General features: G+C 50.8%; 2 protein-coding genes across 5 annotated transcripts; one reads left to right on the forward strand and one right to left on the reverse strand.

Moving 5' to 3' along the window:
* Positions 1-244: 244 nt before the first annotated feature.
* TMEM54 (transmembrane protein 54) lies at positions 245-7825 on the reverse strand. Of its 2 annotated transcripts, none has more exons than XM_030539274.1 (6): positions 7574-7825; positions 5495-5688; positions 3337-3396; positions 2324-2512; positions 1488-1619; positions 245-663 (listed from the first exon to the last, which is right to left on the reverse strand). In XM_030539274.1, exons 1-6 carry the CDS (start codon positions 7584-7586, stop codon positions 571-573), a joined length of 681 nt encoding a protein of 226 aa, XP_030395134.1. In that variant the 5' UTR covers positions 7587-7825; the 3' UTR covers positions 245-570. The 2 variants fall into 2 exon arrangements, with proteins under 2 accessions (XP_030395134.1, XP_030395133.1); XM_030539273.1 differs by lacking the exon at positions 7574-7825 and adding an exon at positions 6512-6576.
* A 5372-nt stretch (positions 7826-13197) lies between these two features.
* Positions 13198-21232, forward strand: AK2 (adenylate kinase 2). Of its 3 annotated transcripts, none has more exons than XM_030538849.1 (7): positions 13199-13330; positions 14285-14410; positions 16945-17055; positions 17204-17298; positions 18021-18093; positions 18287-18482; positions 20430-21232. In XM_030538849.1, the coding sequence occupies exons 1-7, from the start codon at positions 13229-13231 to the stop codon at positions 20435-20437; spliced, it is 711 nt and encodes a 236-aa protein (XP_030394709.1). In that variant the 5' UTR covers positions 13199-13228; the 3' UTR covers positions 20438-21232. The 3 variants fall into 3 exon arrangements, with proteins under 3 accessions (XP_030394708.1, XP_030394709.1, XP_030394710.1); XM_030538850.1 differs by lacking the exon at positions 20430-21232 and adding an exon at positions 18812-19008; XM_030538848.1 differs by lacking the exon at positions 20430-21232 and having other exon boundaries at positions 13198-13330; positions 18287-18646.
* Positions 21233-21628: the final 396 nt, after the last annotated feature.

Consider the following 21628-nt stretch of genomic DNA (forward strand, 5'->3'; position numbering starts at 1 on the left):
CAACGTGTCCCGGTGTGCTCACGCACTCTTCAAAGCAGACGCTCGCTCGTCCCTTCCAGTAAATGAGGGGAGTGCATGGGGTAGGGGGGTTGCTTTTGTTCTTTTAATATCTTCAGAATAAAGTTTTGTCTCCGTGCAGCTGCTTGTGGGATGATGTCAGACCTAGGCACGCTGAGAGCGAGATTTCGTCTATCCCTGGCTGTGGGAGGCCAGTTTACATCCAACAACTCCCAGCCCTTTCCTTGCTCGCTCCCTGCAGCCAGGTGAGCAAGAGAGGGCCAGAAAATTAAGGCAGCAGGTAGGACACGTGTCAAGCCGGGTGGAGGATCTCCTCCCCTCAGACCAGCAATGGGTCTGAGCAACAGCACCGCCCTGGGGAGGAGGCTGGGATGGCAGAGTCTGGGAGACCAGGAGCCATGAGGCCAGTGCAGCATATTGGAGAACAATGGGGCAAGGCAGGCAAGCCACTGAGGTTGCGGGGACAGCAGAGCCTGGTTGGGGGAAGGTCCATGAGATTGATGCATGAGCGGAGGCTTGGCACCGCGGTACCAGCGGGCTCCTCTGGCCTGTTCAGAGCCACACCGTCTCCACTCTGCCCTGCCTCAGGAGGACACGGCCCTCACTGGCTTCTCGATTCTCCACTGGGACAAGATGCAACGTGACCTTGAAACGACATGGGAAGTGAGTGTGAAAACGGAGTCGCCGGGCCCTAGAGCACCCCTAAACACAAGGCACCAGGCCGCAGGGCTAAGACACAGCTTGACTGATCAGGCAACACTCCATGCGTCTCCACTCTGAGACCCAGCCTGTGTCTTTTGCACAGGGTGTCCCTAGTTACACACATCAGACAGAGCCAGGCTCTAGCCTCAGCCTGTGGATCCTGGTCTGTAATGGAGGTGGGATCCCCAGTTTCCATCTGGGGTTGTGGCACCCAGGCAAAGCTGCTCAAACACAGCAGCCGATTGAGGAAACCCTCTATCAACACTTCATTGCTCAAGCACACAGTGGCTGAAAGCCCCAGGCAGAACTACGCAGAACGATCCCCTCTGATGGCCAAGTCCCTAAGTGCCAGGGTGGGAGGAGCTTTGGGATCATGGGCAGAAGCTCTGACAAGGGGTGAGCTTTGCAACAGTGAATCAATAGCCGACCGGCATCTCCCAGCACTGGGAGCTGAAGGACGGCGTCACGGGTATCCCAAAGGGACACCTGGCCCAGCTGCTCTGACTTACCACCGGCAAATGGGTGGGATGGAGCCAGCCACTTGGGGGCAGATCCTGAGCAGCCCCATTGACAGCGCAGTGAGCGAGCAGAGAACCTGCCATCATCTCCCCCTGTGCAAATCCCACGGAGCAGAAACAAACCCGGAGATTCAGCCACAAAGGGAGCAGCTACAAATAGGACATTGGGAATCCAATCCCACAGCCCTTAGAAGGGGGAGAGCAGGGGCCTCAGAGCTGGGGTGGGGAGACCAGGCATGCCAGGGTTACCTTTTTCTTGCGGGTCCGCCGACACAGTTTCAGGTTGAGGAGTGTGAGGGTGAGCAGGAAGCACCGGATGCTGAAGATGATCTCCACCATGTCGAGTATCAGAGCCATGGTCCAGAGGGACAGCGTGGAGCTCTGCGGAGAGGAGGGGGTCAGGAGATCTCATGGGGCCTGAGTCAAACCCACCAAAGCCAATCGGAGCTGTTCCATTGAGCTCCACATTCCCAAAGGCCCGATCCAAAGACAAGCACGTTGGGGTTAACAGTAGGTTCCACGCCCAGACCTGCTGCTGACTCACTGTGCAACCTCAGGCAGGTCATGTCCCCTCCTCGTGCCTCAGTCTCCCCCTCTTCAAAGCAAGGATGATACTTCCTCTAGCCCAGGCTGCCGGGACATTTAATGCACGAGTGTCTACAGCCCTCTGAGGTCCCCAGACAGAAGGTGCGAGAAGGGCACAGTGCTGGTGGTATTAGAAGCAGCGACATAATCAGAGCCTTTAAGGCCAGAAGGAACCATTAGATCATCTAGGCAGACCTGGCCATTCATTTTCACCCAGAGGCCCCTATATTAAGCCGACAGACTAACATTCCAGGAGCCTGAACTGCACACTGCAAGGAGAGTCCCTGGTACACCCTATGCTCAAGGCCCCTGCTATGGGATCCCAGCAAGTGAACCACGCCCCCATGCTGCAGAGGAAGGCAAAAATAATCCCTGAAACCCCATAAACACCCTGTATTCTGCCCTTGCTGAGTGGGCGCCAGGGGCATTACTAGACACTGCTATGCCAGGGTGGGAGCGTCCCCCTCTCACTGGGATTTCAGACCCTCCCATGCACTTACATAGACGCGGGTGGGGTCGAAGGAGCACTCGTGGGAGATCTGGATCAGCTCCACATTGGTGAAGGTGCAGGTGGCCAGCAGGGCGTGCCCTTTGTTGGCGAAGGTGAGGATAATGGAGACCACCAGCCCCACGGAGCAGAAGAGTGAGAGCAGGGTGCTGCTTATGCTGAGGGAGAAAACTGCCCACTTCTGCGGTGAGTCAGAGAGAAACACAGCTAGTTACAGCGAGGGCCTGCGGGCACAGGCCCACAGGGCAGGCTGTCTGCATCCCTCCCACTGCTGGCCCTTCACACAGATGCCAGGGAATTCAGTCACCATGGGTGCACGTGGTCTGAGCACAGGCCTGGGAGTGCCCAGCCACTGAGTCACAGGGGGTACGGACCAACCATATTCTCCGAGGTATCCCCTGGTATCCCACCACAGCCTTTCCCGAGAGAGCTACAGATAAGCTGTGTCTGGTATGTTTCATGCAGCTGCCCTTTCCTTGAAGGGTGGGTGAGTCACCCTGCACTGCACCCTCAGACACAGACTCAGCCGCTGCCTCAGTTTCCCCAAAAGGAGAATCATGAGATTAAATGTTTGCAAGTACTTCGGCTTCCTCCCCCTCCTCTATCCCCAACCCTCTCCTGGGGTGGGAAGGGAGCTCAACCTCCACCTGCATTGCCCCTAGACATGCGTGCTACTTTCTCCCACGCCTTACAGCCTGTCCTGGGGTTTGAAGCTCACACAGAGCCATTAAACTGGGTGTGTCTAACTCGTGCAGAGCAGCTCTCTCACGGGGCGGGGCACAGGCAAGTTCCCAGAATTCATTCCCAGGCTCAAGTTCAAACAAATCTTTTCCCTCTGAAGTGCCAGAGGGGAAACTTGCAAAGAGCTGAGCGGATCAGACAGACCCTTCCAGAGGGGGAGAGAGATGCTTGAGAGAAACAGGCCTTTTCCCCAGCAGAGCCTTTGGTGGGGGCAGGCTCCTGCAGTATGACAGGACTTTGGGGGAATTCGGGAGCCATCCTTACCAGGGCAGTTAGGGAAAGGTATCTGGAGAGCACAATCGCAGCTATGCCACAGGAGATGGTCTGCAAAGGAAACAGCAATGGAAGGAGATGCTCTGCCAAGCCCCTCAGGTTAGAAAGAGCTGGTACTAAAGTCCCAGGGACGTGGGGGCTGTTGTCTTACCCCCATATTGTTTGCTATTTACTTCAGCTGGTTCCCCCCACAAAAAAATCTAAACTTCCTAGGCCTCTACTGTAAATGCAGCTGTATAGCCGCCCCTAGATAAATCCATGCACAGCCACCCTTTGGAGCCTGCCTCCAGGAAAACAATCGCATTGCCATGCACCACAATAGGGTGCCAACTTCCAGGGCCAGCTGGGACCATTGAACTGCTGATGTTATTAAAACCAAAGGGAGGCACTGTTTCGCCCTGCTGCACCACCGCCGGCTTCGGGGGAGATACAGCAGGGAGGAGTCTGATCCAGCAAGAGCCAGGACTCAGTGACCTCTTCCAAAGGGCTGGCTCGCAATCGGGGCTGCAGCTCGCCTTCCTGAATCAGGCTGAGCTGACGGTGCAAACAGCAGCAGCTCAGCCCAGGGGAGAGTCTCACCAACCCCTCATTGTGGAGTGAGGCACGTCACTGAATGTGCTGCAAGTGCCTGAAATAATAATAATAATTAGGGTTAACAATTAAACTGACTGGTGCTGGCTTGACAGCTTCCGAGGCCAGCTTAGGGAAGAGAGAACACAGGTGGCCTTAGAAACCCCCGGCAATCGGAGACTTTTTAAGGGTGGGTCATTTTCTAGGATTGGCGTTTATTTTTGTCAAGTGCTTAATGTTTGCAAGTGTTGGAAAGGCAGCGAGTGCTCTGGGCCGGGGCCCACAACAGGAGCTTTCTCCAGTCGTTACTGAATCGGACCTCACTGGTTCTAGAGCCTTCCTTAAACACAGCTTGGCAGCACCCAGTTTCTAACAGGATCTGAGATGGTCTCTGTCCCTGGTGGCTACCCTGGGGCGAGCCTCTTGCAGGGACTGCAACATTCACATGGGAATCTGCCCAGAATGGCTCCATCTGCCATCCAGGTATGGGACTGGCCCCCATGGCTGCAGTATCTGAGCACTACGGATTCCTTCATGTATCTTGCCTCCCAACGCCCCAGGAGGTAGGCAGTGCTATTATCCTCATTGGACAGATGGGAAACTGAGGCACAAAGAGACTAAGTGATTTGCCCAGGTCTGTGGCCCAACAAGGAATTGAACCTGGGTCTCCCAAATCCAAGGGTAGCGCCCCACCCACTGGAGTACCCTCCCCTTTTTCACTGGCCAGCGAGACTAACAGAGACAGCTCCATATACTGTGATGTATTATGGCTCCAGCTAGCCCCGGGCCCCGTCATGCCAGTCCCTGCCCCAAAGAGCTGCCACGTAGCCTAGGTACCTTTTGGTGTCAGACAGGGGACCAGATTGCACCTGCTCACACCAGTGCTGAATCTGGCCCATCAGGCTTTGGGTGGGTGTGGGGGGAGTTTCTGAGGGCAATGCTGCAGCCAGGGCTGTCCCAGCTACAGCATCCACAGGAGCCGTAAGAGCGAAGAGGTACGGAGCGCCCATGTGGGCTGCAGGAAGGGAAGAGACCGCAGCTCTCAGGCCCGGACTCAGGGGGGTCAGTGGGAAGCTTGTTTTCCTGATTAAAGTAACTTTGATGCCAGATTTTGTTTTCTTAAACAGCAGCAAGAAACTGCGGGTGGGGGTGGGGATCTCTGGCCACACAGCTCCCAGGCCCAGCAGTGTCAAGCATTTAAAGCTAAGTGCTTTCCCCTGAGAGCCCTAGTAAGTAACTTGGTCAGCCCTGGGAGGCAGCAGAGCACGGCTGTGTGGGGGTAAAGGGAAGCGAGGTCTTCGCACCCATGCTCCACTGCTCTCCAGCAGGATCTCCCATCCGTCAGCCTCTACTTCAGCAGGGGGCTTCCCACCAAACACCTGCAGCCTGGAGAGAGAGATGGACATTCCCCCCCCCACACACACACACCCGCTAGCTTTAACCTAAGGCGTCCCCTCCCAGACCCTAAACCACATCTTATGGTCTGGCCACTCTCCTGCCTCCTAACAAGCAACCTCTACCCCTGTTCTCCGTAGCCTCCCCATCCCCGAGCAGAGCCAGCATGCCAGGAGAGCAGTACCAGGATGGCTGAGGTCACTGAGATGATGTTGGAGACGGCGTACTGCAGGGAGATGGCATCCTGGGGGTTTGCCACATAGCGCAGCACGGTCCCCTGCACGAGGGCTCCGGAGATGAAACTGAGGTGGCCAATCACAATCAGGATGAGCCCCGTCTTCATCAGGAGCTTCTGGAAGCTGCTGGGATCGAGGGTATCTGTGCAGGAGAGAAGGGAGGGGCTCAGCTCGCTGCAGCTCTAGTTCAGGTCCAGGCACACCATGATGGGCAGGCACAGAACAAGCACAGCCACACAGATCCCTGCCCTGAGGACCTTACAGCCCCGCTGACACTGCCATGAGGGGCAGAGCAGGCATGGAGGAAACCATGAGAAGCACTGATGCTGTTGTCATGCCCTATAAAAATCCCCTCTGAACTCCTGCCCAGGACTCCGGAGCAGCCACAGAGTCTGTCCCAGAGAATTTGCCCTGTGGGTGGCAGAGCACGGCTAGGGTAGCTGAGCAGCACAGACGGGATCGGTCCCAGTCTTGCACTCGCCAGTCGAGTCTCAGGGCTGGGATGTGACACCTGACTAGCGCCTGAGCGAGCGTGGCAGCGTTCTCAGACAGGTGAGTGGTTCGGACAGGGCACGGGAACAGAAGTGGAGCAGAGCGATGGGGCGAGCAGAGGGGAGCGGTGCCATGGGGCGGCGCTGACTGAATAGGGGGGCTCAGGGCAGTCCAGCCCCAAGGCACAGAGCAGCTGTGCTGTCTACAAAGGCTTCCAGAGGGGCCCAGAGAAGCAGCAAGCAGTGGATAGGGCTGGAGAGCCGAGTGGAGGTGTACTCAGGGGACTCCACCTCAGGGTTCCTTAGCTAGGAGGGCCCAGGAGCACTAGCTAGGTGGCCCCTTGGAGACACTATTCCCAGCTTGTCCCCACAGGACGCGCTGCAGGAGCTCCCTAGGCCCATTTTCCAGTCCCAGCTTCAGGGGCCCTGGCTGCTGCGGGGAGGTCAGTTACTCCTGCTCCACTGTGTGCTTACGGGAGGGACAGAATGAATAGCGGGGAGCAGCGCAGGCCAGAGCTGATCCTCCCATAGCTCCCTGCCCGGAGAGCTCAAGCAGGTGGATCTAAGACCCTGGAGCACAGAAACTAAGAAAGGGACAAGGAAGGTCTGTAATCAGAAGCTTCCTACAAAACAAACAGACTTCTTTAAAGATTAACCACACGTTAAACCTCAAAACGCCAAGAGATCATCTCCTCCCCTCCCAACAGGAAGGGCTGTGAGCGGGAGGGTGTCCAGGCCCTCTGCACACTAGGGCTTACAACTCTGCGAAACAGAACTCACAACTCATGTGATCCTAACAACCCACAGGATCACAGGAACTGCTCTTTGGAGCAGAGCTTTCTTACTCCTATTCCAGACCTACCCTGTTCCAAACACAGGCTGGAGCCCCTGGCGCAAAGCCTTTCGAGATAGCATAGCCTGATGCTCCTGTGCGGACAGGGGCGCTGCTTTCTGGAGGTGATGTTATCAACCTCCCCCCTGCCCCCGGACCAGAGCTCACAGATAGGGGATCTGGGTGGACTTTGCTTCTATTCCCAGCTCAGTCAGGCACTGGTGGCCTTGGGCAAGTCACTTTGCCCATTCGGTGCCACATCTGCCCCAGCTGTAGACAGAGAAGGACACTGCCCAGGTTCACGCTTCCCCAGAACCTTGGGTGGAAGGTACCGAAGAAGCAAGAATTGCTACATTGTGGCCTCTGGTGACCAACTCCCAGGACTGCCCCTGGAATCCTGTGGTCACCCCCTCCCTGTGATCAGGAGGAGATCTGGGCTTTGATCCCCTGGCCTCATTTCTCGCCTTTGCAACCCCACTGATTGTTTCCCACTCGCCAGCTTTAGCTGGGGCTCCTCAATTCCAAGCTCTTACAGGAAGGCCTTTGAGAAAGAAAAAAAATCCACAGGATGATGCAGACAAGGCCCCACCAGTCTCAGGTCCACCACTGCCCTTCCAGTCTGACCCCCCAGGCCCATCCGGCAGGACCAGGGTGCGAAATTCCTTCCCCTCCCTGTCACTTTGGGGAAAGTGGAAGCCACTCACCCAGTCCACACATCTTGGCAGCTCTCAGATCAGGCCATTGTTGCTTCAAAGAGGGTCCATGTTAAGGTGTCTCTGCTTTCATCCCCCGGGAGCAGGCTGAGTTCCTGGCACTCCCTGTCCCTACCCCGACCTGCGCAAGCTCTTCCATGCACCGAGTCCCTGCCGCAGCTGCAGTTACCTTCCCAGGACTGTTTAAAATCTGCTCTTCCTGTTTGACTAGCTCCCCAGGCCAGAACAAAGGGCTCAGCTCCACCTTCCCCTGCCCCAGGAAAGGTGATTCAGAGCTCAAACCCCACCCACTGCAGCTCCCATCTCCTGGCTGCAGTGATCTAGGTAAGTAGGCCTCTCCCTGCAGACGGGCCAGACACCGCACGCTTCCCTTGTGATCTTGTGGCTCCAGGTTCCTTTGCTCCCAGCCTAAAGGGGCGGCACTGGAGCGAGGGAGCTGGTCCCCTAACATGAGTAAAGTTTTAACAGAAAACCCAAGATAGGAGTTTTATACCATGCAGGCAACCCACTCCTTACAAAGGGCGTTTGCCACCCATCTATATGAAGCTGCCAATCTCCAAGACTCCCCAGCCTTCTTGCTTGGGGGTGTCCACCCACCCTGCGCACCTCCTCATCTTGAAGGCGGTAACACTGCGCACTTCCACACAAGCGGTCCATTCCCTAGACACTACTGTGCTAATAAGCGATGGTCCCATAAACACCACCCTATACCGGAAACCCACTGACCGCTATACTTACCTACATGCCTCCAGCTTCCATCCAGGACACACCACACGATCCATTGTCTACAGCCAAGCTCTAAGATACTACCATATTTGCTCCAATCCTCAGACAGAGATAAACACCTACAAGATAGCTATCAAGTATTCTTAAAACTACAATACCCACCTGCTGAAGTGAAAAAACAGATTGACAGAGCCAGAAGAGTACCCAGAAGCCACCTACTACAGGACAGGCCCAACAAAGAAAATAACAGACCGCCACTAGCCATCACCTTCAACTCCCAACTAAAACCTCTCCAGCGCATCATCAAAGATCTACAACCTATCCTTAAAGATGATCCCCCACTCTCACATATCTTGGGAGACAGGCCAGTCCTTGCTTACAGACAGCCCCCCACCCTGAAGCAAATACTCACCAGCAACCGCACACCATACAACATAAACATTGACCCAGGAACCTATTCTTGCAACAAAGCCCGATGCCAACTCTGTCCACATATCTATTCAAGTGACACCATCATAGGACCTAATCACATCAGCCACGCCATCAGGGGCTCGTTCACCTGCACATCTACCAATGTGATATATGCCATCACGTGCCAGCAATGCCCCTCTGCCATGTGCATTGGCCAAACCAGACAGTCTCTGCGCAAAAGAATAAATGGACACAAATCTGACATCAGGAATCATAACATTCAAAAACCAGTGGGAGAACACTTCAACCTCTCTAACCACTCAGTAACAGACTTGAAGGTGGCAATTTTGCAACAAAAAAACTTCAAAAACAGACTCCAAAGAGAGACTGCTGAATTCAAATTAATATGCAAATTAGATACAATTAACTCAGGCTTAAACAGAGACTGGGAATGGTTGGGTCATTACACTAATTGCAATGACTCAACTGTAACTGCACACTGCACCATAGGAACTCTAGCTCAGGAACCAATCCGTGCGACAAACCTCAATGCCAACTCTGCCCACATATCTACACCAGCGACACCATCACAGGACCTAACCAGATCAGCCACACCATCACTGGTTCATTCACCTGCACGTCCACCAATGTAATATACGCCATCATGTGCCAGCAATGCCCCTCTGCTATGTACCATGGCCAAACTGGACAGTCTATACAGAAAAGGATAAATGGACACAAATCAGATATTAGGAATGGCAATATACAAAAACCTGTAGGAGAACACTTCAACCTCGCTGGCCACACTATAGCAGACCTTAAGGTGGCCATCCTGCAGCAAAAAAACTTCAGGACCAGACTTCAAAGAGAAACTGCTGAGCTTCAGTTCATCTGCAAATTTGACACCATCAGCTCAGAATTAAACAAAGGCTGTGAATGGCTTGCCAACTACAAAAACAGTTTCTCCTCCCTTGGTTTTCACACCTCAACTGCTAGAACAGGGCCTCATCCTCCCTGATTGAACTAACCTCATTATCTCTAGCTAGCTTGCTTGCATATTATATATATACATATAAATTTCCACTACATGCATCTGACGAAGTGGGTATTCACCCACAAAAGCTCATGCTCCAAAACGTCTGTTAGTCTATAAGGTGCCACTGGATTCTTTGCTGCTTTTACACTAACTGAATCTATTTCCCTATGCTAAGTTCTCCTCATACCTTCTAAGGGTCATCTTAATTATCACTTCAAAAGGTTTTTTTCTCCTGCTGATGATAGCTCATCTCAATTGATTAGACTCTTCCTGTTGGTATGCATACTTCCACCTTTTCATGTTCTCTGTATGTATAAATATCTCCTGTCTGTGTGTTCCATTCTATGTATCCGAAGAAGTGAGCTGTAGCTCACGAAAGCTCATGCTGAAATAAATTTGTTAGTCTCTAAGGTGCCACAAGTACTCCTGTTCTTTTTGCAGATACAGACTAACATGACTGCTACTCTGAAACCTGTCATTATCCCTCAGTTACTGAGAGGGGAGCCAGAGAGGGCTGGGAGATGGTCACCCAAGGCTGTGCAATGTAGCAGGGTACACATGGAGAGTACCGTCCTTCCAACTGCTAGTCACCCTCAAGCACAGGGCTTTGGCTAAGGTTCCTAACAGGAGGTGGGAAGGAATGTTGGAAGCACATGGTTTTCTGGGGTTATTGTTATAGAAGGCAAAAGAGAGGGATCAAAAGAAGAAATCAACAGATTCAGAGATAAAGTGAGAGCAAGGAAAAGGGCAGAGGAAGAAAACCCGGCAGTGAAATCTTCTGGAAAAGATACAGGCAATGGAGGCATCGTGGTCCAGTACACCAGGCACAGGACTGAGTCTTAGGACTTTTTGGTTCTAGTCTCAGCTCTGCTGCTGATTTAGGCAAGTTCTTGTGCCTTGGCTTCCCCACTGTTGAAATCGGAGGGAAAAACATTATGCAAATACAGTATTTATAATGCCACAGGTGTGGCGGTCACTTTACATAGAGAGCACACACATGGTCCTTGCCCTCAATAATTTGCCCTCAAGGGCCCTGATCCTGCAAGATCAACATAACACACAGATGGACCCTTGCGGCCGTGTGGAGCCCTATTGATTTCAGTGAGGCTTGGTGGAGGCACAGAGGTCTGCCCAGGCAGGACTGGGGCCTGAGTGAAGAGCTTACACCCCTCTCACTGCAGGGGGGGAATATGAAGGATCTGACTGACATATGGAAATAAAAACTGTACTTTTTTTGCCCCACATGTAAAACCATGTCTCTAAAGCAGGAATGAGTTAACACTAGTAAAAGGTGTGAGGCAAACAGGTTCAGGGAACGAATATTGGGGAAGGAATGAAGTGTTGTTTAGAGTTGCAATCACGATGACACGTGTAAGGCACTCCTGATTGCGGGCTTGTTCATAGTTACATTAACACTTAGCAATAGGGTGACAGGGCAGAAGGGGATGGCATGGGAGCTACTAACTGGAAAAGTGGCTGCTTGTTTCACACATGAGAGCTCTATCCCAGTCCAGGTTAGTTCAGGAGCAGCAGCAAAAAGTGGAATCTCAGAGCTGGCAAGAGAGTCCAACAGGGGCTGGAAACAGACCTTACCTCCTTCTGTCCTGGAGATGCTGCTACTGAGTGAGGCTCCACACCGACACCCAATGGCCACATGCTTTTCTCAATCTGCCTTGCTGTAAAACCTAACCTATTTCCCCCAATACTAATTTCTCCCTACCATTACTCGCATCTTCTTGTCAACTCTCTGAAATGGGCCACTCTCATTACCACTTCAAAAGTTATCTTTCCTCCCTTGAAAAGAATAGGAGTCCTTGTGGCACCTTAGAGACTAACACATTTATTTCAGCATGAGCTTTTGTGAGCTTTTTTTCGTGTTCTTTTTGTGGATACAGACTAACATGGCTGCTACTCTGAAACATTTTCTCCCTTGGTAACTTGCTGTTAAGTAAATTGTCTCCTTAGGCTGACTTCACACTTGGTAAGGCAACTTCCATCCTTTCATGTATTTATACCTGCTCCTGTATTTTCCACTCCATGCATGTGATGAAGTGGGTTCTAGCCCATGAAAGCTTATGCCCAAATAAATGTGTTAGTCTCTAAGGTGCCACAAGGACTCCTCATTCTTGCTGTAAGGATAATTCCAGGGGTCAGCTGGTCCTCTGAATGGGAGCAGCTCCCCTGTGTGCGTTTCCTGGGGAATTCCTAATGCCAGCCTGTGCCATTTATATTTCTAATGCAGCCCTCCAGACAAAAAGGTAAGGAGGGGGACCGACCTACTGGTCACAGAGACACTATCCAACAGACCTGTCATTGTCCCTCAGCACACTGAATTGTTTTTCACGCTACCCGGTTACTCCTCAGTCATATACCAGCATTCCTGACAAAGGCCCAGCATATCTTTTTCAGACAAGATATAGCGCAATAAGTCAAGTATCAGAGGGTAGCCGTGTTAGTCTGGATCTGTAAAAGCAGCAAAGAATCCTGTGGCACCTTATAGACTAACAGAGGTTTTGGATGCATGCATCTGAAGAAGTGGGTATTCACCCACGAAAGCTCATGCTCCAAAACCTCTGTTAGTCTATAAGGTGCCACAGGATTCTTTGCTGCTTTTACAGCGCAATAAGTGTGTGTGTTGAAATTGCCCATAGCTCTGGAGGAGGCAACAGTGACCACCGCTTGTGCTTCTGCAACAAGTCACTGTGAATTATTTCCCAGCTATCTCCTGGAAGCGCTGAGCGAGCATGGCATGGCTGGTACAGCAGTGACAACTCTGAAATCCTCACTATCCAGGGTGGGTTTCTTACACATATACTCTCAGTTGTGCAACAAGATCCTTCAAGGATGAAGAACAATTCAGGGGACTTGGTTACTGCAGTGCAGAGAGAGGGTCTGGGCAGGGCACAGTGGGATGCCATGTAACCAGCACTGGAATACAGACGGATTAACAACTTTTATAGAGGTGGGTGAATAATGTCCAAATATATTTGTCCAAAAAATATTGTAGAATTAATTTCATGAAATAAATTAAACAAAACAGTCAAAAAAAAAAACAGCTCTGAGCCCCCTGGCAGGATGCCCTGCACTTTGCTCCACCCCAGGGGCCTGCTCCTCTCCCAGATGGGGGATTAGAACCCAGGAGTCCTGGCCATTTCCCTGGACGGGTGCCCAGCGGCTGAGACCCCACTCCCCACGGCAGGGGGCGCTGCGCTTAGCACCAGCAGGCAGATGGAAGCCTAGACCACCCCGCGCACTTCTAAGCCTGCCAGCAGCCTTTGTGGCGATAAGACCCGCCTCATCCTCAATCTCGCCCAATCATCCTCCACTCTGGCCCTTGTGCATCAGAGATTGGCTACTCCGTGCGTCAGTCAGGAGAGAGGCGACAGGGCGCGCCAAAGCGGCCCAATGGCAGTGCTAGGAGGGCGGGCTCGCGGAGGGCTGGCCGTGTGGGGCCCGCGGACGGGGGAGCAGCGATGGCACCGAACGTGCAGAGCCGGGAAGGCGAAGGCCGGAGCCTCCGCAGGGGCCTCCGGGCCGTGCTGCTGGGGCCGCCCGGGGCGGGCAAGGGCACCCAGGTGAGAGGCCGGGCCCGGGAATCCCCGGCAGGGCCCTGCGTAGGGAGCGGCCAAGGTCACGGGTGGGGTCCGGCAGAACCCAGGAGTCCTGGCCCCGCTCCCCTTCCCGGGGCCTGCCCCCCTCCCAGAGCGGGGAATAGAACCCAGGAGTCCTGGCCCCGCCCCCCTTCCCGGGGCCTGCTCCCCTCCCAGAGCGGGGAATAGAACCCAGGAGTCCTGGCCCCGCCCCCCTTCCCGGCCCCTGCTCCCCTCCCAGAGCGGGGGATAGAACCCAGGAGTCCTGGCCCCGCCCCCCTTCCCGGCCCCTGCTCCCCTCCCAGAGCGGGGAATAGAACCCAGGAGTCCTGGCCCCGCCCCCCAGGACCTGCTCCCCTCCCAGAGCGGGGAATAGAACCCAGGAGTCCTGGCCCCGCCCCCCAGGACCTGCTCCCCTCCCAGAGCGGGGAATAGAACCCAGGAGTCCTGGCCCCGCCCCCCCTTCCTGGCCTCTGGGACCTGCACCCCTCCCAGAGTGGGGGTAGAACCCAAGAGTCCTGGCTTCCACCCGCCTTCCCAGCACCTGCTCCTCTCCCACAGAAGGGAATAGAACCCAGGAGTTCTGGCGCCTGGCTCCTGGGACCTGCTCCCCTCCCAGAGTAGGGAATAGAACCCAGAAGGCTTGGCTCCCGCCCCCGTCCCTGGTACCTGGGGCCTGCTCCTCTCCCAGAGCTGCTTGGGGCATGCTCCCAGACCATGTTAAAATAATTTGTCTGATTCTCATGGCAAAACTAGCTCCTTTGTACCAATGTTACCAAACCCTGTTTGGATTTTAACACTTAACTTTTTAATATAGCTTCCATCACTGTGAGGTGAAATTACTTCCTGTGATAAAAACTTCACCTGTGGACTATCAATGGGATCTGTTCGTGGAACTTGCACCAAATTCACTTTTTATTTTGTTTTCTCCCATCATAGGCTCCTAAACTTGCTGAAACCTACTGTGTTTGCCACCTGGCAACAGGTGACATGCTGAGGGCCATGGTGGCTTCAGGATCGGAGCTGGGTAAAAGGTTGAAGGAGACTATGGATGCTGGGAAGCTGGTGGGTATAGTGAGATGGATTCTGCTAATGAAAGTTCCAATCGTCTGGGTATATTGAGAGGCCTGAAAAAAAGCATTTAAAAAAAAAAAATACAAGCCTGCGGTGATCAAGCAGCTGTCCTTCATATAGAAACCAATGACAAATCCAGACCAGAAAACTTAAGTACAACTTCCAGGGCAAATGTGTGATTTCCTCTCCTCTTCCCCCTAATGCCACAGGAAAGATGTCTTGTAAAGATGCTTCTCCCTATCCTGCATAGATCTGAGTTTTCTTCCTTAAAATTCCTGTTTTCTTAGCTTTTAGCTTTACCTTTTGCTTTATCTAGTTTCACAGAACACAGAGTAAATCCTGATTAATCAGCTTCTGGCTAATAAACACTCCATTACCCCAAACTGTGGTTATGTTTCGGGGCTTGCAGGAACAGGTGTTATCACTATGGCACTCCCAAGCCTCCTGTTCACGTGATGCTCCTAAGCACCGCAGAGTGAAGATTCCAGTTATCCAAAATATCATATCTCCTGAGTCCTTCAGATAATTGGGGTTCATCTGTAATTTATAAGGTGAAAATAAGGCCTTAAGACCATTTACCCTCACAGTTACATAGGGCATTAAACTCTTCCATGTAAAAATGGCTTGGTTTGGGGTCCTAGATGACTGTACTTAGTACCTGTGGCATGTTTCATCTATAGACTTCAAAGCATTTTGTCAAGGTGGGTAAAGCTCTTAATAGGGAAACTGAGGCAGGGAGTGAAGTAACTTGCTCAAAATAACGGAGCTGAGGTCTACTTACTCCCAGGCTGATGCTCAATCCATTGCATCATTTTGCCTCCCTTTATGCATAACTATATATCCAGGTTCAGACCTCAAGTTTCCCCCCGTTCTTTCCTCTTCTTTCCCCACATGTTATGCTGAATTGTGCTATTTGCCAATAGGAGACTTTTGTATGCTTAAGAAAACTCCTCCCAGTAGGCTTTGCGATAGCACAGTGAGACTGCTTATCTTCAGCCTTCATGTGGAGCTTGCATTGCATCATTGAGCCTGCAATATCACAACTGGTTATGAAAGATAGGAGCACTATCTGGAAAGACGGGCAGTTATCTTTAATGTATGTGGTACTGGGAACACTGAACTGCATTGGCAATATATAGCTTAGTTTGGTGGAAGTAAAGCAATTCCCAAAGCCCATTCTTGGAATGTGTTTACTTTTTTTAAATAATGTAGCTTTCTTTTAAAAATGAATGGTTGCGTCAGCCTCGGAATCATGGAAATAACCTTAAATTCCAACCAAACCACCCAGCCTCTATTGCATCATCCATTTTAGGGCTCTTGCCTCTAGCGGTTCATCTATACAGCAAAGAAAAACCTGCGGCTGTCCTGTGCCAGCCGTCTCGGGACCAGGCTTTGGGGCTGTTTCATTGCTGTGTAGACTTTGCCCGCTGAAGTTCGAGCTCTAGGACCTTTCCACCTTGCAGAGTCCTAGAGCCGTGGCTCTAGCCTGAGCTCAGAAGTTTATTCAGCAATGAAACAGCCTCGCAGCCCAAGCCCTGCAAGCCTGAGTCAGCTGGAACTGGCCAGCCATGGGTTTCTAGTTGATGTGTAGACATACCCTAGCCTACCCGAAACCCTAGGACCAGATTCTGGTAGGCTGCAATAGCATAAATCAGGAATAACTTCACTGAAGACAATGGAAAGTTACTTTGGATTTAAACCAATAACATTTGGCCAGTAGTCTGAATTGGTATCTTCCACAGTCAACTTCATCCCAATTTTATGTTGAGATTGGAGTATGAGGAAGCCAAGTAAAGCCTAGATGCTGCAAGCACCTTTTACGTGTTAACTTTAAGCATGTGAGTTAAAAGTCATGTGCCTAAAGTGAAACATGCATGTAACTTTGCAGGAATGGCGCCTGTCTACCTCTACAGGGGAAACGGTGAAATTGTGCATTTCTCAGCACCTTTTTTAATAAACAAAGTAAACAAAATAATCCTTAATCTTTGTTCTAGTGGTTGACTCCTGCCTGTAGGGTCTGTGCAATCTGTCCCACGATCAGCGAATGCACAAGTTAAGAGTCTCATGATGCTGTTCACTGGCCCACATTGTGTGGCCAGTGAAGTAGTATTTGTGCTCATTGACCCTGTTAAATGCCTGTCTTGCTGTCTATGTGTTACATACACACACGTAGCAAAAGAGAACCCTTGCTTCCTGACTAGGGTGTGTTTGAACTTGCAGCTTTTGCATTGTATGAACAAAACTTTGCGTTCAATTATATTACACATGCCCATGATTTACATTGCTATTTTGTGTTGGTTTTGTTGCACATAGGAGCAGGTGCAGACTAAGTACTCATGATCCCTGGGCTCCAATGTGTGTATTCAGTGGCTAGCAGGTGTGAAGACAATGTTAGGTGAAGTCAGTTGAATTGCAAGGGTGTAAATAAGGGCACCCTATGGTCCATGATGCTTAAGATAGGACAGTGTTGGCCTAATCGGGTCTATTTACTGTTTTTAATGAGCTGAATGAGACTTTCTTCTAAGGTGAGTGATGAGATGGTGGTGGAACTGATTGAGAAAAACCTGCAGACTCCTCCTTGCAAAAATGGCTTCCTGCTGGATGGTTTCCCTCGCACGGTGAAGCAGGCGGAGATGGTACGTGACTTCAAATCCTCTAGCTCAGTAGCTCTTGTTACAGCTCCATTCCCACTCCCAGCCATGTCTCTAGAGGAGACTTGATTGTGTCGGAACTCTCTCTATTGCAGTGTACCTGTGTACTTAAAGGGAATGTTTTCTATTACAGCTGGATGAGCTCATGGAGAAGAGAAGCGAGAAGCTAGATTCTGTGATTGAATTCAGCGTTGCTGACTCCTTACTCATCCGGAGGATCACTGGACGGTAATAATTTTCCTTCCTCCACAAATAGGCCAAGTCCTCTTTTCTTACCGTTTTCCCAATGGTTTGAGAGAACACTGAATTTTGGTTCCTGGATAGTTTTACCACTGGGTGGAGCCAGCTGTGTCAAAGCACCTCAATCCTGGCATGCTTCAGCCTTTGCTATTTCGGTCTTTGCTCCACACACATACATGGTTCTGCTGTCACATCTCAGTACTGACCTGTAGCATGCCCTGCTATTCCCATCTTGGGCCTTCCTTGAACAAAGGCTGTCTGTCTGTGCCACGGGTAGTGGTTGGTAATATGACTAAGCATCAAGGGAAAACGTGAAACGCTAATGCCTTATGATGTATCGTCTCTGGTGTTATCACTGCTTCATTGTATTACCCTGCAAGATGAAGTGCAGCCAAACATCCTTGTCCTGGATTGGACATAACCATTTGGGTCCAGCAGAAGTTCTCCATTACATCACCTAGTCCTTTAAAATATGGATTTCCAGAAGATTCCTGCCTCACTCCTGGACAAAATAGTCCTCCTCCACCCCCCAGAACAGCTTCTTTTCTTCAGCTCCCTGGAGAGCTGCCTGATTGAATTGACTCGAGCAAATTTATTGATAGAGTGAAAAACACCTGTGCTGCTGCGGATGTTTCTCATGCTGACTGGTGTTTGGTTGTCTTGTCTTATGAGCGCAGAGGTACTTTGCTGACCTTTGTTTTCGGTTTTAGGCTGATCCACCCAGCAAGTGGCCGCTCTTACCATGAGGAGTTCAATCCCCCTAAAGAGCATATGAAGGACGATGTATGTGAGCTACTGATACATTTCTCCTGAGATCTTATTTAAATTACCTTCAGACCAATAACCAAGCTTTTACTGCCCTGTCTTCCCATATTGTCACCCATTTGACTAGAGATGAGTTTAATGGAGGGGAGGGCTCTGCTGGGCTGTAACAAGCTGCAGATTTGGCCTGTTCACTGTTGCCTTCCTTTCTCAGGTCACCGGGGAGCCCTTGATCCGCCGTTCTGACGATAACGAAGTGGCTTTGAAAACTCGGCTGAAGTCCTACCACACCCAGACCATCCCGCTGGTAGACTACTACACCAAACGAGGGATCCATACAGCCATCGATGCCTCCCAGTCCCCTGACGTGGTGTTTGCCAGCATCTTGGCAGCCTTCTCGAAAGCCACATGTAAAGACCTGGTTATGTTTGTTTAGGGCTCTGCTAGTGCAGCACACTCCTTTCTCCTGTGGGGTCAGGGAGAGGAACAGCCCATTAGAGAGCGGAAGGAGTGGGGATGACAGCCGGAGAGAGGGCTGTGCAAAGTGTCCATTAAACAAGCAGTTGCTGGTCTATTTTTCTGGCCTATGTCAGCATGCTGGTATGTTTCCATATACCTGGGTGTGAGAGAGAATATAACCTGTAGGGGGCGCAGTGAGCTAATGTACCTGCTCTTTGCTGCTAATAACATGATTAGATCCAGTCAGGTCAAAAGTGAAAGTTCTTGGTTTCTTCTGAAGAGTCCTAGTTAATGGGAAAACCGCTGCACTTTCCGCTGTTCGATCTGTTTGGCTGGGACCCAGCACGGCAGTAGCAGGAATACTGAAGGTCATGGCTGATCTGGGAGTGGGGAGGGAGAAGCTCGCAATCCACAGGTCAGTGGCGTCTTCCATGCCTCGCCGTACGAAAATAAAAACGCTCTGTCTGCTTGCGGGAAGTGAGCGTTGTTTGTGTGGGAGGAGGAATGAATGCAAAATATGTGAGTGGAGAGTGTGCTGCTTAGTACCATTTCAGAGCAGACGCCTTTATCCTGTGGTACGTGTCCTATTTATTTTATGCTGCGTGAGCAGTGCTGTAATAACCAGCCTTGTTTTCGTGGAGGGGAATCTGGATCCCAGTGGGTTTGACTCTAAAGGGGGAAGGTGAGCGTAGGCCGTAGGAGACTCACCTTTGGAAACGGGGTGGGAACGGAAGCTGTCTCCTCAGCCCCTGATCACAGGAGACGACGTGGCGAGCCCTTCTTGTCGTTTTCTCAAGGTTTCCAAACAAGTCATTCTTCAAGAAGTATGCGATAAAAGCTTTTGAGTGTCCTTGAGCCCTTCTGACCTGCCTTTTGATATCATGGAAATGCACTTGGGTTTCTCAAGCCTAAGTGCTCGTGCTGAAACCCTTGCTGCCCAATGTTGATTTTAACGTGACAGAGGTCATGCTGCCCTCACAGTAAAAACAGAGCTGGTATGAAAGCAGCGAACTCTGTCCTGTGTGGAAATCTCAACAGTACGTGGAAGCTTCTGGTATAAATGCTTATTGGCCCAGATGAAGCTGAGTGTCCTTTAACCTGCAGTGTGTTTTGCTGACTTGGTGTAATAGGCTGTGTAATCTCATTGTGTATAGGAGATGTGGAGTCTGTGCTGAGCTGCCTGAAGGACTGGCCCGTTCAGTTTGGGGGTCAGCCAGGAGGCATTCTTCTCTCCTTTTGTTCATGATTTACTGTTAATCACACTCTGCTCCTGGACATCCTTTCCTGTGAAGTATAGTCGTCCCCTCCCCCTTTCAAAAATCCGTAAATAGCCCCAAAAACTGAAAGCAGTCTCGTCACTGCTGGTCTCTGAAAGCATGTGACTGTGCGGAAAGGGGCGTGGAGGGAAAACAGAAGTTTAGACTCTTGCTCTATTTGGGTCTTCCCCAACTTCCACTGCCTTGCAGTGGTATTTCCTCTTGTTTCACCACAGCATAGACTGTGGTTGTGCTGCTTGTGGGGTGCTGGGTACAGATGCTCTGAAAGCAGATCGGAGCTTCCAGTTAGTTCAGGAATGTAAGAAGACTGGGTATATAGACAGCAATGGAAATGAGTGTCTGTTGGAGCCACTATGGTATAATTGTTTGCTTAGAATGACAGAAATGGTCCCTTGAGTGTACTTGAATCTCTTGAGAAGGGGAGCCCATGTAGCAGTAATCTCATGACAGATTCCCACTAAATCACCTGGATTTGGGAAACAGCACACCCCACTCCCATGCGTGATCTGCATCTGTCCTACATGTCAGCCTCATTCTGCTGTTAACCATGATTGTTTGGTTTTTATTCCTTAAATCTGTTTGTTTTTTGTTTTTTTTCTTTTTGTTTCCCATTTATTTCAGCTCAGTGACTCCATAGGCCAGACAAGACACCACCAAAGGCTGCATGCTCCATCACCTCACTCCATCCCTTCCCCTTGGGAGAAAGGGAGGGTTGGGAGGGATGGGGGGTCATGGCTGATCAGAGGAAAGGTGGGGAAGAAGGAGAAGGCAGAGTGGTTTGTTTCTCATCAGAATCATGTTCAAGAGGAGATTGATCTTTAATTAAAAAAAAAAAAGACAAATATTTGGGAAGGAAGAACACATTGAATGGTATGAAAACGGATTTCTGTGCCAAAGATCAGACTGCTGAGCCTTTGCCCTGCGATGAGCCTTGGACTTGGTGCTATTTCAAGCTTCCAAATGGGACTCCGGGTACTGCCGTTGCTTGGTAGCTCTGCATGGTTTCTTTTTTCCCTAACGTCATTGTAGAATGTGTTTCTGCTCCCTAAACTTAATTCCCCTATTGTAGGACCAAAATGAATACGTGAAATGACTCCTTAGCTGTGTAATGGAGAAAAGAGCTGACTAAATTGTACTTCCCTCATTTCCTGGATATTTTGGCCTTCCTAAAACAAGGCAAAGGTGGTCTGAGGAGCTTTCTGCTCCTCTGTGATGCCATCTGGGACCTGAGCTCGAGCCCAAGCCTTCCATCTTTCTGATCTTGATAAAGCAGAATTTCCTAAAATGCTGAAGAAATATGTAGGATTTTACCCCTCTTCCACTTGACTGGAAGTGACAATGATTTCGATTTTTTGCCTCTTTTTACAAACCAAATGCTGCCTTGTCTAGTCTCTGAATCAATAAAACATACTTTACATTTTGTAGCTGTAGCTGCGTTCTCTTTTTGACCTACACCCAACACAGGCTGGCCGAGGTGGTACGTACTGTAGACTACATAGACCAGAATGGAGAGGGTAGAGAGGATGACTAGGAAGTCCAGCCAGAGAACTCCGCTCTGTGCAACTAACAAACATACCCTGCCATTTTCTTTCTTAAATACATTTCAAACTCCCTACTGCGGAAGCAATTGTTCCCAGTGCTGTCCCTGTTCTGTCTCTTCTGCTCTTGTATATGAAGAAATTAAAGGTAGATTCCTTTGAGCTTTGACCCTGTCTTGGCTGGCGCTCGTCTTCTGTGTGGTTTTCAGAGCTGACATCTCTGAGAGTTCTAATAGCTCTCTATTTCCATCAGTGGGGTGTGCCTTCATGTGGTGCTATATT

This window comes from Gopherus evgoodei, chromosome 20 (assembly GCF_007399415.2).
Source record: "Gopherus evgoodei ecotype Sinaloan lineage chromosome 20, rGopEvg1_v1.p, whole genome shotgun sequence".
NCBI lineage: Eukaryota > Metazoa > Chordata > Testudines > Testudinidae > Gopherus > Gopherus evgoodei.

What these genes read in the sequence shown, in the direction of transcription:
- AK2 (XM_030538848.1), top strand. Translation starts at nt 13,229, where the DNA reads ATGGCACCGAACGTGCAGAGCCGGGAAGGCGAAGGCCGGAGCCTCCGC. An exon ending in CGGTGAAGCAGGCGGAGATG is followed by an intron (nt 17,056 to 17,203) that starts GTACGTGACTTC and finishes TTTCTATTACAG; the next exon opens with CTGGATGAGCTCATGGAGAA. An exon ending in ATCCGGAGGATCACTGGACG is followed by an intron (nt 17,299 to 18,020) that starts GTAATAATTTTC and finishes TTTCGGTTTTAG; the next exon opens with GCTGATCCACCCAGCAAGTG.
- TMEM54 (XM_030539273.1), bottom strand. Translation starts at nt 6,566, where the DNA reads ATGGGAGGATCAGCTCTGGCCTGCGCTGCTCCCCGCTATTCATTCTGT. An exon ending in CAGTGACCTCAGCCATCCTG is followed by an intron (nt 3,397 to 5,494) that starts GTACTGCTCTCC and finishes TTTCCTTTGCAG; the next exon opens with ACCATCTCCTGTGGCATAGC. An exon ending in GGCGGACCCGCAAGAAAAAG is followed by an intron (nt 664 to 1,487) that starts GTAACCCTGGCA and finishes TGTCGTTTCAAG; the next exon opens with GTCACGTTGCATCTTGTCCC.